General features: G+C 37.1%; 1 protein-coding gene across 2 annotated transcripts; it reads right to left on the reverse strand.

The window, feature by feature from the left end:
• Positions 1-441: 441 nt before the first annotated feature.
• On the reverse strand, positions 442-17,108 carry DUS2 (dihydrouridine synthase 2). 2 transcript variants are annotated; one of them, XM_003209745.4, is made up of 15 exons: positions 16,950-17,108; positions 16,119-16,164; positions 14,917-15,008; positions 14,056-14,099; positions 13,150-13,210; positions 10,195-10,242; positions 9,897-9,962; positions 7,853-7,923; positions 7,308-7,394; positions 6,664-6,832; positions 5,897-6,018; positions 3,310-3,453; positions 2,707-2,794; positions 2,068-2,141; positions 442-954 (listed from the first exon to the last, which is right to left on the reverse strand). In XM_003209745.4, the coding sequence occupies exons 1-15, from the start codon at positions 17,070-17,072 to the stop codon at positions 696-698; spliced, it is 1,494 nt and encodes a 497-aa protein (XP_003209793.1). In that variant the 5' UTR covers positions 17,073-17,108; the 3' UTR covers positions 442-695. The 2 variants fall into 2 exon arrangements, with proteins under 2 accessions (XP_003209793.1, XP_031411296.1); XM_031555436.1 differs by lacking the exon at positions 9,897-9,962.
• Between the last annotated feature and the right edge of the window lie 173 nt (positions 17,109-17,281).

Genomic DNA, 17,281 nt, shown 5'->3' on the forward strand with positions numbered 1-17,281 from the left:
TAGTATTTCCAAGCTTAAAGTTACAAAAGAGCTCAAAGCTTAATTTGTTCAAATTATTCACAGCTACCAAGCTCAGCTCCAATTCCTTATTGGAAAGACTCTAGTGTAATACCTAAGACCAGGAAAGTGTGATTAATTCTGTTGTCACATTTCTGGAGAGTAAGATGTAGAAGTTAATCACGAAGAAACGTTATTGTCATGCTTAGTGTTATTATTTTCAAGTTCTCCTCTCTGCAAAATCCTTTCTCTCAATATGATGGAAGTAAATAAAGCCTCAAGTCATACATGAAACTCATTTGATAAAACCATGTCTATTTGCAACTAAAATGTTTGTACTTTAGTTCCATAATGATTCCATCTGCTTACTACTGCTGTTCAGATTTCTTACCAGCATACCATAAATATCTTAAAAGAAACAATAAAGTCAATGACAAAGCAGCCTAGAGTCTGATATTAAAAGAATTTATTGTTTGAGATAATATTCTTGACGTTTTCCTAAAATCAGATTGCTGATTTACCCTGTCTGAAAGGCACCATGGGGATAGCAAGTGGTAAACAGTAGATCTTAGTGGCATTTTTCCACAGCTAGGGAATTTAGCCATCTCAGAATCCAGACAAAGTGTGAACAGCAAGATATACAAATAGGAGCTAATTTCTAGCTTCTGTGTAGTTGTATGAAGCCTCTGACCTCCATGCTACCGTTGCATCTTAGGCACATTCATGTCAGAACTTTCTTCAGCAAAATTAGCTTTTTTATGGGAAGGCTCAGCAAGATCTTTTCCATGATCTCTGTTGTTCAAGCACTCCTGGTCTTCTCTCTTGTGCTCTTGGTCTTCTCTCTTGCGTTTGTTAATCAGGTGGTTTTCTCCCTCACACAGCTTTCCCTCTGGGACACCCAGTGTTCTCAGACAGACAATAGCTGCAGCCTGTTCTGCTAGTTTCTTGGACTTGTCCCTGAAGAGCAAACAGAGCATAGGTAAAAGTAGAAACTGAAGTCTCTACACTGCCAAAACAATTACTTTCCTGTCTCTGATGCAACATGGTGAAATACACAGCATCAGTAGTCATTCCACAGTAGAAGGAAAAATAGCAGTTCCAGAAGTGATTTGAATCTTGCTAGGAGTCAATGTTGATTTGCCTCCGCTGATAGGAACAGTTGCATCTCAAACTCTTCAAAGGTCAGTATACATTTGGGCCAAGTAGCTGCAATCCTCAGATAAGCTGACTTTTGCAAATATGATCATTAAACAACATCGAGTTTTGAATCACTTTCTGAAAAAACACCTCAGGCTGAAATATCATCTCTTGTAGGAGTACAAGTTCACTGACATAAGCAGGAACTGTTCCATAATAATAAAAATTCTGTCAATTCCAAGGGGGATTTCAGATTAAATGTTTGTGAAATTCAATATTTGAAAATGTTTTCTTAAAATTTCATACCAGCTGAGCTTTGCTTCCTGAAGTCTTTGAACAGTAGTCCCAGAAACACCAGCAATTGTTGTCTGCATTTATCCACTTTAAAGTGTTCAATACTGAGGTTTAAGCTCTGCAGTTGTATCAGGTTCAACTTAGGTGCAAATGCCTGAAGCCAATCCCAGTATTAATAGATAACAAAAAACTGTCATGAAACTTTAGAGCAGTACCAAATGTAACTGTTGATCAACTGTGAAGTCTGACCAGCCACTGAACTGAGTCTTCTGCTTCACTATAGTCACCTAATCCTGACTTGGTATTGAGATCTGCTATAGTGGCTGAAAACATTACCCCCTCAAATGTCTCCTCTGTCTCTCTTGGTTTGTTACTGGACTCTCTGCAGGCACAATTGAACCGGGTCACCTATGTGCTCCCCTTCCACTAAAATTGTGGACCATTGTATTAGGTGAATTAAGATACAGAATAATAGTTCACTTGAACTTAATCTCTCTTGTCACATTCAATTCTCGGAAATTTTTAATCCTTTCTTACTCCCAGAGGTAGCTTTAGGAGGTATCTTTTTATTAAAGTCACACAACTTTTAAGCAACACATCAGAAATAACTACAGTACAGCTACAAAAGCATTAACTTACCACAGAGCTGATCTGTACTTTTGGTCAGCTACTGTTACCACTGAACAGAATAGTTTATCTAGTGGTCTTTGAACCTGCAGAGGAAAAAAAAAAGAATTAAAGATGTAGATGTGTCAAAAACAGCAAAGACTGTCAAGGTTCCTTACTATTCTTGTCTTTACTCCCCATTAAATAACACCCTTAAAACTACCATAATTATAAATCTTTAACCTTGCATAATCAGGATTAGAAAAAGATTTCTCCAAACTACAAATACTTTTGCATTACAAGAACAAATCCACAACAGTAAGTAACAACCTCAACTCAAACAAGCAGTTGCCCCGTCCAGTTTAGTTCCTACTTTCAACAGTGTCCAGCAACAGAAGAAAACATTCTGAAACCAAACTCTAACATCACAGAAGTTACTCAGTCAAGGACTTCTGTGTAATGACCTGTAATTGCAGCTACTTCTTTCACCTTCACAGAAACTGAAGATCTCACTTCTACATAATAAAATAAGCTGCCATTATATATATAAAATAACTTCTGAACCATCTTACTGCAGAGCAATACTGCACTGGGAAACTGAACTCAGTGCACCAAGTCTCAGAACGGCAATTTTACAAGAGGAAGAGGTTTGAAAAGTTTTGATTGACTCACAGTTTCATAAACAGGCTGAGGATGCTTTTCTTTCCTACACCATTCCAAAAGATACATTTTTGGAGTAATCTGTGGTGGATATTCTCGCCTAGACAAAAACATCTGTGGTCAATAACTGTGCTTAGAGTTTATTTAATAAGCAGAACTACTTTAAATCAGGTCAATAAACTCAGCAAAATAAGTGCTGCTCATTCAATCGCTTCTACCTGTTACTCTTTGTGGTTTACTTTTACAGCTCAAATTGAGAAAAAATGCCACTTTCTTATTAGACAGTTCAAGTAACATCTAAAAACTCAATACCTTTTGTATATTCATATTTGCTTATCTACAGATACTTGATTTTTAACTGCTTAGAACTCTTAGTAATTTACTGAGTCTCTGAATGCCTGAAGCTGAAGAACATGTAAATACCATAACATCTAAATAGCACAGGAAGAAGAGTGATACTAGTGATTACTTAATTACATGCACAAATTGCTTCATAGAAAGAAAATCACTCTGTACATGCTGCTATGCAAATCATTACTCTCTAGAAACTATAGAATATTGTTAAATTCATTTTACAAATGCAAGCTACTGAAAAGAATAAATTTGTATGCTTACTTGTCAAATCTAACAGCCATTTTTATTACATCTGGATCTTCCATCTGGTCATCTTCATCTTGCTTCTTAGTTTCCAAAGATGTTTTCTTAGCTTCAAAAACAGCTGTTGTTTCTTCATAGAACTCAGACATTTCAAAGGCTTCACTATTGAAATGGAATTTCTTTGTATTAGAGATCAGATTGTGGTTTTTTGTAACCAATTATGATAAAATATAGAAAGCAATTGTTTTGAAAGAGTATATATGTGCAGAGAATCACATTAAAGTATAGCTATATTCTATATGGTGACATTATATTGTTTCACCTTCAATTCTCAGACATACCTGATATGCAAGAAGAAGAAAGTCCTTATTTCCATCACTATATATTTAAACTGCAATATGAAACTCCAGGCAGAATCGGAAATACACATCTTGCAGTGTTCATTCAAGTTATTAGCCTAATTTGAGTATTGTCTGCAAGCTCCAATACACAGGAGGAAACTAAGATTTGGATCACTGGCAAGTGCCTCAAATCACTGGAAAACTTACTTGCTGAATAAGATCAGAGTACTCAATGATACCAGGCTGTTCAACAATAAAATGCACTCTAGCCACAACATTATCTCCAATGCAGTAAGTGGAAAAGTGTTGAAGCTGAATGTGCTGTTACATAAATTCTTACATCTGAAATGCAGCAGCCTTTGCCTTGCACTCAGTACTGAGGTTAAAAAAATCTCCTAGGGCTGCAACACACCATCATCACCACAAGGCAGCAGCATTAACATTTTTGTCTGACTATAAGCTCATCTTACATAACTCTAAGTTATTTCTTTATCTGGATATTAACCAGTCAGTTTGGAACAATGTTTAGAAGGCTTTGTGTTTGCTGATGAAAACTGATAAAATGAATTTTTAAGAGGTCTCTCCTCTGCACCTCTCTTATGCATGCGCAGTGCTTAAGCAAATTTTGCAATTGTTATTGCATCACACATAAAACCCGCTTGTGTTCAATTCTGCAAGGCCCTAAAGAATCATTAGTACTTAAGTATCATAGTTTTACCCCAGACCTTCGCCCAGTACTGATGTGCATACACTGTACCCCCCAATGGCCTGTTTAAAGGCTTGAACCTTATTTAATGGTTCCTTTACATAGTACACCTTACTATTAACTTACTAGAGAACACCACCATCCATTTGGCTATATTTATTTGAAGTTGTAAAAGATTGTTTCAATTTTTCAATTTTGGTCTACACTGCAGATCTTCTAACCAAATTAGAAAACTATACACAGAAAAGAGCAAGTTACTACAGTAAAATTTGTTCAACACTGCAGACATGAAACTAACTTGCAAAGTGTAAGTATATTTTACAAGTTCCACTGCTCCTTACAATTAATGGAGTCTGGCTCCTGTTATACATAAAATACAAGTCTCCTCTCTGGATGTTGTAACAGAACAGTGCGTGGTGTTGTTTACAGAGAGAAAGTGTTGATAAATCACAGTGAACAGATAAAAGAATTGCAAGCACTTACATTCATTTTTAAATATGAACAGAACATTGATTAGGCACTGCCAGAAAACAGTAATTTCATTTGCAGAATGTTTCAAGTTTTCAACATTTCTTTTATTTTCATATAAAAAACTGTTTCAGACTGCAAACTGAAGTTTCTCCTTCCAAGAACTTACCTCACATCATTTTAGAGGTCTGGGAATAAGAGACTCAGTAAAGCTACTATATTTCATGAATCATACAATGCCTTGGGTTGGAAGGCACCTTGAAGATTATCTAGTTCCAAACCCTACTATGGGCAGGGTTGCCACCCACCTGCTCAGGCTGCCCAAAGCCCCATCCAATCTGGCCTTGAATTGCCCCAGGGATGGAGCACCCACAACTTCTCTGGGCAACCTGTGCCAGTGCCTCATCATCCTTTTAGCAGAAAATTTCCTCTAAACAACCCATCCAGATCTCCCATCTTTTAGTTTTAAAATACTTTACCTTATCCTATCATCTGCCTATGCAACTTTCTTGTTGTTGTGGGTTTTTTTTTTTAGTGCAGCACTTCAAGTACTAACCTGCAATTTCCTCAAGGAAGTTGCCACAAATGCTCAGATATGAGAAGTGGCACAAGAGAAGTGCATGCAAGTATCATACAGACTATCTTCATATACTGTTTTGAGTTCATCTCTACATGCTCATTTAAAACAAGCATTATGTCATAAAAATCCCAGGAACATGAAGAACCCACAGGCACGTGGAAAGCTTTCCTTAAAAAAAAAAAACCCCACAACAACCCACAGCTCTGAAAGAGGACTAGTATCCAGACCACCTCTATAGAATAATAAAACTATTTTTCAGTTGAATAAATTGATGCAAATATTGGATAAACTCCTGTCTGAGCACCTCTCAAATTAGCTGAAGTCTATATAGATACGTTTAGGGTTAGACCCTTTTAACTCCTGAACATGGAGGAAACTTGAAAATGGTTAGTACACATTTTTTTCCAACTTCTGAATGTCGGAAGTGCCAGGCAGTGCTACAGACAGAACTGGTTTCTGGTTTGCAATCTGCTACAGAACACAATCTCTGTTTCCAAAGCTCATGCTTACCAGATTTCCTGTGTGGACTGTGCTGCATGCAGCTTCTTACCCTGAGCAGTTTCCAACTGTTCTCTTAACATCTGACACAAACAATATTTTGTGTTGGTATAGTGATTATCATATCTCACTGCCTGAGAAAGACAAAGTATATAAAAACACACCATATAAGTTTTTATTAGGTAATCTTCATGTCTCTTGATGAATTTCAAAGTCATTTTTGAAATGCAAAATACAGTGTACAGTTTTCTCAATATATTCAAGACTACTCATCTAACCTTGGCTTCCTGGCTGCTAAAAATTCTTGACAGTATTTGCGATAGGCAATTAACTTCTAAAAACAAAGCTGACAGGAACCGAGTAGTCAGTATTCCTTCACTTATCTGTTCAACATTAATTGCACTAATAACATCAAGAGAATTGTCCTACTCATCATAGACTACCATAGATGAGTAGCCTTGGATGGATAGCCTTTTGGATAGCCTTATAAACCTCACAAAATGTTGCCAAAAAACCAGGACTAAAGAAACAGCATGTAAGAAGAGAATCACTAGAAAAAAAAACAGTTTTCTGAATGATTTCTGTAAATTATTTACTGAACACAATATAAAACAGAAGTAGTGATGGTTTACTCGCAAGACTCTCATAATATGCTGTATATTTTAATATCACCAGAGTTTAAGTCTCTGAAACTAACAGGAACTAAGACACCGTATTAAGATTTGGACTAAATTCTAAATAACATTAATCACAAGGAAAATCTTCCAAAAAATACATACGTATTTGATGTAATCTTGCATGACTTCTTTCAAGGGGAAAGGACCTTCTTTTCTGAAGATAGATGGGTTCCACATGGCAGCACGAGCTATCATTACAGATGAGGCAGCTGTTGCTTTCTGGAAGGTCTCAATGTCTGTATATTCTTTGATGAAGTCATGAGATCCTCCACTACAGATGAACATCACTGTTATGATCCAGAAAGTTTTATTTGCTCTTCTATAAGCTTTAACACAGCCTTGTATTTTCAAATGTGATATTACATTATTAATGGTGATACTGCATTCAGGATATTATCTCAAAACTAAGAGGAAAAATGGGTTATGTTAGCAATAGACCATTGAAATGTTGATTACATTTTACTTTTTTATTATCTGCACATTTTCTTTTAATTTTTTTTAATTTCTGTTTTTTAAACAGAATGAAGACAGTTTGTTTTAAACAAACTGCATACTTCCACACAACTTTTAATGGACAGGACACAAAAAAAACACACTGACATTGTTTGAAAATGATACTTTGTAATTATTGCCCTGTAACTTAAGTATTTGCCCCCACATGAAAAAAAAAAAATCTTTCTTCTGCAGTAGTACATCTTAAGTTAGATACAGGTATATTGCAATAACAGCCAATTACTCCAACTTACTTTGCAATTACTGGAATGGAGACTGCTTCAGATATGGCTTTGATCACATCACAGTGCACAGGGTGCTGAGGCCTCTCCTCCTTCTTCCTTTCCAACAAAGGAAAAAAGACCAAAAAACTCCTAAGAAACTTGTACATATTTAGATCACAGCAGAACTACCTCAAATTTTAAATACTTATTTTTGTTGATTTTGTTTACGTATTTCATTTTTTCAAGTGTGAATCTTTTAAATCAAATACATTTAAAGTTATTGCTACTGTAACTCCATATTCAGATTAGCAGGGATTTTTAGACCCATGTGCAAGATAGTTTTATTTGGTTTTTATTGAACCTAAATTTCTAGAAAAATAGCAGTAAGCATTCATTAGCACTAAAAAGACCAATTCCCTAATGACTAGCTTGATTTTTAAGAATACTTATTTAGCTAGCAGTTGAAATGAGAATTACATATTATATGCAGAGTATATTCTAATCATATCTTATTGTGCAACATTTGCCAGCAAAGCACAGCAAGGATGTAAAACTCTTGCCTGGAACAGATTTACCTTCCATGGACTGCAATGGCAGCAATACCAGTTTTTTCTATTCTCTTTACCAAATTTACAGTGTCCTCAACCTGAGTGGTAGAAGAGAATGACAACCTTAGTTCAAAGATACAAAACAAATGCCAGAATTCTTGTCTTTCAGTAAGAGACATAAAAGACATGTGACCCCCATAATTCAACAGCAGCTCTCAAAGCATATATCTATTTAATATATACTTCATTGAAAGAACAAGAATCCATTTTCAGTAATTCCTCAAAACCACAGATTGCAAACTTTCTTGAGCCAGACAACACAATACTCTACTAAAGAGTATTTTCCATCAGGTTTTTGGGCTATTTGAAATACTAAACAGTTAGCAAGTTCTCTTTAACCATTACTCTGTGAGCTGTAACTAAAACACACCTTAGATGGATGATTAAGAGAAAGCTTTCTGAAATCAACCTAAAATGCAACCATGTGTTCATAAATATTCCTATTAGAAACACCTCAGAGTTAACTAAAATAGTAACTAAAATACAAATGGCATTCACACATGACTAGTGAATCAAAGAAGCAGTGAAGAACAGGAAGCTCCCAATGTGTATTTAAAAAGGAAAGATGCTGTTAAAAGGCAGAAAGAAATTTGGTACACTGCTAGATTAGCCTGCCTTATATAGCATAGCTCTGCAGCTTCAGGGTCAAGGAGATTTTTTTTTAAATGCCAATTTTCTTCTCAAAAGCTGGAAGGCAATCTAGGCTCACCACTAAATAGCACAGTCTGCAAAAAATGCAACACCTACCAGGTAGCACAAACACACAGATAGAAGCCCACCTGCTGCTCTGACAGTGGACATGCTATGCAAAACCAGCTTGAAAAGATAGGAAGAGGCTCTAAGATAGACATAGAAATCTAAAGCAGAAGTGCCAGCTTTTGTTTAACAATATTAGACAGCACTTATGAAACAAAATGATCTTATGCAGAGTAGCGATTCTTATCAGAGACTTCATTTGTTTGTATAATCACTTTAAGTGTACATGCAAATGACATTTGAACAGCTAGCTCAGTTACAATTCAACCACCTACAGAAGTGTCTATCCAGTTCATTTGCAATCACAGCAACTAAACATGTAATCAAACAGATTTTCAAAACCATCACTCACTAGAAGAGCAGGCACATCACCTGGAGATTTAAAAATACATATTTTCACAATATTGTTAGTAGAAGAATTTAGAAAAGAATTAGAAAAGAATTAGAATTTAGAAAAGACACTGACAAAATAAAATGCAACAGTTGTATCAAAATAACTCCTACCACAATTCCCTTGAAATGACTTTACTCAAGAATCTATCTATAAACAGTCATTCTAAAGATGTGATGGAAGTTTTGCTTCTGCAAAAGATTATGAATCTCCTCATATAAGCTAGCAATTTTTGTGTTCAATCTATCAAACAATTTCTGCAGCCTTTTTAAGTCAGGCATCATCTGTAATTATTACTGCCTTTGTACATACATTTAATCAGGAGTCAGGAAACACAAAGCTCCTTGCCGCACAGAATATGAGTAGTTTCTAGAGCACAAGCTAGGGAGCTGGAGAAGTAACACTACCACTACAGTTTCACCTTTCATTTAAGCCTCATGCAGACTGCCACTGCATTCAAAGGCCAGCACACTGTGCCTACACACATGTATTACTCTCCATCATTTCCATACACAGCAATAATCTACACTTCTTACTTTTCACTCTGTGTGCACCCATCAGCAAAGCCTTTGAGATTAACTCAGTGGGTTACAATGAACAAGACTACAAGCCGTGATTATGGAAATGTCCACATTCAGAATTCAATAGAATAAGGCCACGTGTAAACATCTAATGTTTAGTACTTTGAGTTTTTGAATTACAGGAGAGAAGTTTGGCAAGCCAAACAAATTATAATTCCAAATGCTATTTCACTAGAGCAGGTCTAAAATGTCAATTTATAAGAACTCCACGTACTAGAACTGATTTTAAATTACAGGATTAAACTAAAATAAAGAACTTAAGTATAACAACTCATGTTCTTACTGAGGGCAAAATACGGATTTTGCAGGTTACTGGCTTACAAATTCCTTTAACAAGAGTAGTCAGTATCTAGAGGGGGAGAAAGACAAAAAAAAATGTGATTACAGAAGTGACCTGAACAAAACTATCTTTACTTCAAGATACAATTAAATTAGAACAGTTTAACATTTGGTTATTGTATCTCTTTAAAGATCTTAGATACTTAAGGAACACAATCACTAACTGAGTATATCATTTTATCTGATAGACAAGAAACCCAATGCTGCTTGTAAAACAAATTATAAACACTGACAATACTTACAGACTCTATTTTGTCAGGATCAGATAGAAGTGCTGCTCCCATACCTCCCTGAGAAAATACATAAAAACTGTGACATTAGGAACATGAAAAACATGTTTTTCAACTTGATTATTTCATATAATAGCTGACCATAGCAAGAGTACTGCAGTGCTTATTAAACCAAGAAAGTAGAAAATGGAGAAATCCAAAATGCAGGAGCATTAGTGAACAGCTTGGTGAAACACATTTCCTGGCATAGCAAACACATTTCCTTTCACATAGCATCAGAATAATGAAGCAGTAATTCAGGGCACCAACTCACTCCCATTATGCCAAGGTGAAAGGAGATTTCAAAAAGCCATTTTTTGCAACTGTAATCATCCATTCCTACTCATTTAGTGACAGCAGAGCACTTGGGATATTGTTTGATCATTATACATCACGTTTGCAGGATTTTTCCATAAGTAATTCCTGCCTACACAGTGTAAACTTAATTAACCTGCTTTTTTAAGTGACTATATTAAACATATTATGAACACTTTGAATTCAATATTTTGACTGCTCTTTCAGCACCATCTCACCTGCACACATAGATCTAGAGACCAATAGGCAGATATAACAAATTAAAAAACTGTATGAACTTCTTTTGATCCAATATTACTATCCTCCTCTCCCCATTACTACCACTGCTACAGACAAAAAGATTAACTCCACAGAAGGACAATACAGGACTGTAACAGCAAAGGGACCAGTGCAGAAAGGAAAAGTAAAGGTCTTCATCTCTCTCTAAAGGCTTACAAAAGAGACTCTACAAGGGAGGAGTCTCCAACCAGAGATCCTCCCCTAGTGACAGTCAGCCATTAAATGGCACCTAAGAGAGGTGCAGCCAGGCTCCACCCCTTCCTGTCACATAGCTGAATTGCCTTCACCTGTGCTCCCAGGGCTGACCTTTCCCCAGGTGCTCCATCAATTGTTCAGGCCTGACTCAACAATTACCATACAACCACTAAGCTACTAAACCATATTTAGTAGCACCTCATCCAGATGCCTCTTGAACACCACCAGGGACAGTGACTCCACCACCTCCCTGGTGGCCGTTCCAGCACCTGACCACTCTTTAACAGCAAAAGTTTTTCCTTATATGTAATCTAAATCTCCCCTAGCACAACTTACAGCTATTTCCTCAGGCCCTGTTTGTTGCCTGGGAAAAGAAACTGATCCCCTCCCCAGCAAAACCTCTCTTCAGGAAGTTATAGTGCAGAATGAGATCTGCCCTGAGCCTTCTCTTCTCTAGACTAAACGATCCCAGCTCCCTCAGCCACTCCTCATAAGACTTGAGCCCCAGATCCCTCACCAATTTTGTTGCTCTTCTCTGGACATGTTCCAGGACCTCAATATCCTTCTTGTAGAGAAGGACTCAAAACTGAACCCAGTACTCAAGGCACAGCCTCATCAGAGCTGAGTACAGGAGAGATGATTGCCTCCCTGCTCCTGCTGGCCACACTATAAATGCAGGCCAGGGTGGCATTGGCCCTCTTGACCACCTGGGCACCAAGGTGCAGAGCCAACCCTGGGGAGCTCAGGTGCAAGCAATGTACCTGAGTAAGCAGAAGGGGTGGAGCCAGGATCCACCCCTTCCCAGACCTCATTTAAGGGCTGACAATGGAGGTTTCTCTTATTGGATATCCCTGTCTACCTGAGGCCTTCCAAAAGTAAGTAGCTCTTTTCCTTCATTTCTATGTCCATAGTTGTTATATTTAAGCTTGCTTTCATTTGCTGTAGCCAGGCTTTACCATTCCACTATTATTATGGTACTTTTAATTCTGTTATTGTATTATGCTCCCTATATCATTTTCAGGCATTATTATTAAAACAATAAAAATGATAATGGGGCTAAAACAGGAATTACCCAAGAAATCTACATAGGCAAACTATCTCAGATTAAATATTAGAAGAATAAAAATATTTCTTCTTTAGACTATAAGCTAATCTACAAAGCTAAACATAACAGAAGAGAAAATGTACCTGTAAATTGATTAATCTTATGACTTTCAAACTATTTAAGTGAAGGTACTAAATATCTGAAAGATGCCTTACGCTGTCCTTAAGCTCATTATATGCTACCAAGGAAAAAGTATTCTTTGTGAGGGAAAAACCCATCAGTCATCTCTTAAACACTCTACATACAGTTATTAAGGCTCTTTGGTTCTTCTGTTCCAAAACTTCATGTAGTCTCTATCTCTTTAAGACCTAGAATAAACCCTTTCCCTATTAAAGTAGTTTAATCAAGAAACATATTCCATTTCTGGAAAATACAATTCACTAAAACAAAATATTTTCTTGGCTTAAAAACAGAAAAAGGAGAATGAGAGATCTGTATAACATCATGGCATCATGCAAGGTATGGGCATATTTGGTAGCATCAGGTTTGGCCACTACTATTCCTTGTTTTAATAACACTGCATTTAACAACTAGATATCTCATTTCAATTGGCTATGTCTATTTGTGCGCCAGATACAATAAACTAGCACAGAGTTCTATTTTGGGGATGGAAAGAATAGTTTACTTGATCCGCATGCAACTTGGTTTAACAGTAGACAATATCCAAGTTCTATAAATGCTTAGATTGATAATAGGAGGTGGGGAAGACTTCAAGCCCTCATTTGCCTTTTTTGCCTTAATAGAAGGACAATAAAAGCTTCCAGATGGAAAGAAGTGATAACATAAAATTAGGAAGAGAAAGTATTAATTATGTGAATATACTGTCATCTCTGTTTAAAGGACAAAGCATTATAGTTCCATACGACAGTTCCAAATACTAAAAATGCCAGTAATACAAAGACCAGAAGACAAAGTTTACACATAACAGCCAGGCTTATTCCCTAGAATGGAGCTTTGAGTCTTCTGAACTGGAAGCCTTTTCTATAGAAGGTATCAACGAGAGAAAGATTCCAATAAAATCAAAATTCACTTGCCTTAGTAGAATATTCTTTTGGACAGCCCATATTGATATCAATACCAGCTACATCACTTTCTCTGAAATAGAAGAAATGAGAAAAATGTATTTCAGCATACTAGAACAAGAATTAGGAAATAGATACCTTACCAGGAAGCCCGTTTCATCATTTTAAGGCTTAAATGTAAATTCAAAGTTAAGCTTTTATTTGAACTTATGAATTTCCAGCTTCTCATTTATATATGTACTTAAACAGCAGTCTGAAAACCAGGCTAAGTGTTTTGATGAACAGTGTGCAGAAGCTGCAAATACTCATCTTAAATGTGTTTATCTAGAATTAAGTGATATAAACCACGTTGACCACCAAATTCACCAGTGTCAACAAGTCTTATGGAAATTTCATCTATTTAAAATGGAGACTTAAAAACACCTTTCAAAGTGTTTGAGATGCACTTTTCATTTCTGCACAGTATTTTACTAGAGGTTTCAAATCACACAAATAGGAGTTATTAGCAGGCATAATGAATATTACACACCTGCTAATAAGGCCACAGAATTTCATATTGGAAAGATCAAGGACACACCCACTGCACTGGAAAAGTGCCATTCAATCCCTGCATAGAAATCATGCAGCTACTATTTTGAGTATGAATTGTTTTAAATAGAAGTTGCAGTCTACATTGTTATACTGTTGATCACCAAGATGTAAATCAGTACTATCCTATACTGTTCAGTTCTAAAAAAACAAACCAACACTTTTCTTGAACCTATCAAGACCTACCTTTATCCTTTCAATCTCTACAATTTGTCTTCTCTAAAATAACCCCCTCCCAAAAAAAACCAACAGAAAAAAAGCCACAACCACCACTACCAACGATAAAACTATGAAGCCAGAGTGGGAATGGTGTGAGAGTAGATGACTTACACAAGCTTAGCTACTGCCAACGCTCTTTCAGCATCTGCTGAACCCTGATGATAAAATAAGAGTATATAATTACAAAATAGCATCAAGTGAATAAAAAGTACACTTCCACACATGTAAAACTAGATCTGCTCTAAACATTTAATACAATGTAAAAGAGACCCTGTCGCAGCACAACAGATAGCAAAACCATTTAGCTTAAGCATGTCAACCAGTGAATGACAATAAGTGATGCAAAAAGAATTAAGAGATCAAGCCTCTTTCCTAACCTACAACAGTACCAAATGTTCTCAGTCTGTCACAATTAGATATCCTGTTTTTAAGAATTTCCATCTCTAAGGAGTCAATAGCCTTTACCTACAGCTTATTCCAGAGATATTGTTATCCCTGAAAAAGTCTTTTTCATTGTCTAATGCCGCCTCCCTCCTCCATCAATTTAAGCAACATTAATGCACATCCTAATGCTCTCTTAGATAAACAACATCATTTAGTCTTTCCAGTGAGGCTGCTCACAGTGCAAGATTAAAGCATGTGATCAAGCATCACTGTAATTCATTGCTGGTATGCGTATGTTTGAAAATACAATAAAGAAACTAATTACAAAAACAAGATGACTTCAGAGAGCACAGAATTCACCTTAACCATTTTTTCTGAAAACACTTGTATAGAAAACTTATATAGCAGCATGTTAACTGCATGTGTACCAACAGTTTAAAAATTCTGTAACAAATGTTACGTGAAATTTTATCTTTATCTGAAGCATCAAAGAATAGATAATCTGTAATACAGAGTTCTTTTGGACTTAGATTAAGACTGTAACTAGCACTTTCTTGTTTAGGAGAGTACCTGCTTTTGCTTTCTTACCATTTGAAAGACGACACGGTGCCTCTCCCTTTCACAGGTTCTGAAAACAACTCTTTCATTTGGTGCAACAAAGTCTACTGTTTCAAGTACTTCTATATGCAGTGAGAAACATTAAAACAGACAAATAATATGCAAATGTAATCATAAAGGAAGTAGTGACTATACAATTTGTATATAAACAAAATGCTACCAAGCAAAATTTCCATGAACAACCAGTGACACCTGATCTTCACTAAATCCTTGCAGAACATTTCTTGCAAACTGCAGATTCCATTACTTGGTACTCCCAAATTATCTCCCAACTTGTTTGGTGGGGGAGCAACAGCACTGGAACAAGCCAGAATGAATGTAACACTAGTTTTCAGAAAGGCAAGAATGGAATGTAGACTTATGGTTGACTTCTGTTCCCTAACAGAGATGCTATAAAAAGCTGTTTCTCATTTCACTCATCTGTTGTGAAACTTATGAAGGTGTTTTAAGAACTTGGCTGTGAAAATCATGTTATGCCTAATCTAGGCCCCAGACCTGAAGTTAAAGAAAGAATGACAGTAAGACCTCAAATTCATTCCTTCCGTAATAATGCTACCAACAGGTAATACTTATACAGACTCTTGATCATAAGCTGTCTCTACTAAAGTCTGAATGAATGTGTTTCTTGGGCACTGTAACGGGCTAACGCAAGGTTTTGGTAGCAGTAGGGCATGCAGGGGGTGGCTGTGAGCTGAGCCCAGCACTATCCCCTTCACCTGCCTACCCAGTGACCTAAGCTCTGTTACAAAAATTAACAGAAAACTCATTGAATCCCTGCAACAGCTTAAGTCAATGGTGAGGTTTCTCTTCCTGTTCTGTAAAGGGTAGGGAAGAACCATATGTTAGTAGACATATATGTATTTTTTTTTTCCAGTATCCTACAGTGTTACTAATTGGTTAGCTCAATCCTCTAAAATGACTTGTGGTTTCCCTGGCTGAACAAATGAAGTGCCTGGAGAAATAGGAATGAAAGTCTAAAACTGTACAGAAACATACAGGTGTAAGAATGGCACTACAAAAGCTTACTTAAGTTTCTATGAACTGTTTAGAGGGATTATAGGTATCCACATCTCATTGTGATCACTGTAAGATGACTTCAGCAAGGTATTTTTTTTCTCTTGCATAAAAAGAAGAATGCTTACAGATATTAACAAAAGAAATACCATGCTTACCATTTACAACTCTCTTACACTGCATCATCTTTATGTCAATCAGCTCCTGAGAACAAAGGGGGAAAAATCTTAATGAGTAAAAGTATACAAACCTTCCAGCTGTAGGCAGTTATCTGTTTTATTAAGTAATAATAAATATAATAATAAAAATAACTATCAAAAGTAGAACAAGCAAACAAACAAAACAACAAACAGAAGCATTGCACTCAAAGTTTCAAACTATGAAAGATGACTGTAGGGGAACTGTTAGATTATGGCTTGAGCTAGTGTTCAAGCACCTGGTGAAAGGCTGTGGCTGGTCTAGGGAGAACAGGCAAATTGTTGGCACCTCTGATCTCTATGCCAGAAGGTGTGGACACAGGGTAGAGCCATCCTAGTCTAATGTAAGGGCCAGACACCAAAACCCACCTGTGAATGCTTTGCCTGTTATTGTCAAGAACCTGGCAGAAGCAATTTCACTTTTTTATGAGCAGAACAATGGTGTACTTCTATAAGATCTATTTTGCTCACCTATCTACTATGCTAGAAACAAAAGTAAGCTACTGCTGTAAAATATAAATAACTTTATAGTGAGTGCTTTGTCTAAATTAATTGAAATAATTAAGCAGTCTTATGGCATGGCTCACTCATAACTTGATGACAGCTCAAAGCATTCTGCTGAGCTACTCTATCCATATCTTTAATGGAAAGAATATGGAAAAGGAATGTCCTTGAGTAAGCCAAGTCTGTTTCTGTAGTCAGTTCTCTGCAACCACGTCCTCAGATTTCCCATCCACCCGCGATCCTTCACTCTGTTGGCAGTAACCACGTCCCCAGCCATCCCACTCATACCTCGCAGTACACGATGTCGGCGCCGTAGTCCAGCGCGAGGAGCCGCATTGGCAGCGTTCCCACGCGCACCATGGGGGCCAGGATGTTTTTTCCCCTGAAGCAGAGAGGTGTGTTCACCGTCATTCCTGTTGCGATGCTGTCTAAAACAGAGAAAGCAAGGCGGGGGGGAAGGTGTTAGCAAATACCATCCCCTACCAGTAAGCGCCCAAAGCTTTTCTTCGCGGGAGCTAAGGCTGTCAACCTGACAGGCTCCACGCCGCCGCGACCCCGGAGCCAGCTGCACGGGGAACGGGCTGCGCGGGGCCGCCCCAGCTCCCAGTCGCCTACCGAGG

Source organism: Meleagris gallopavo, chromosome 13 (assembly GCF_000146605.3).
Source record: "Meleagris gallopavo isolate NT-WF06-2002-E0010 breed Aviagen turkey brand Nicholas breeding stock chromosome 13, Turkey_5.1, whole genome shotgun sequence".
Taxonomy (NCBI): Eukaryota; Metazoa; Chordata; class Aves; order Galliformes; family Phasianidae; genus Meleagris; species Meleagris gallopavo.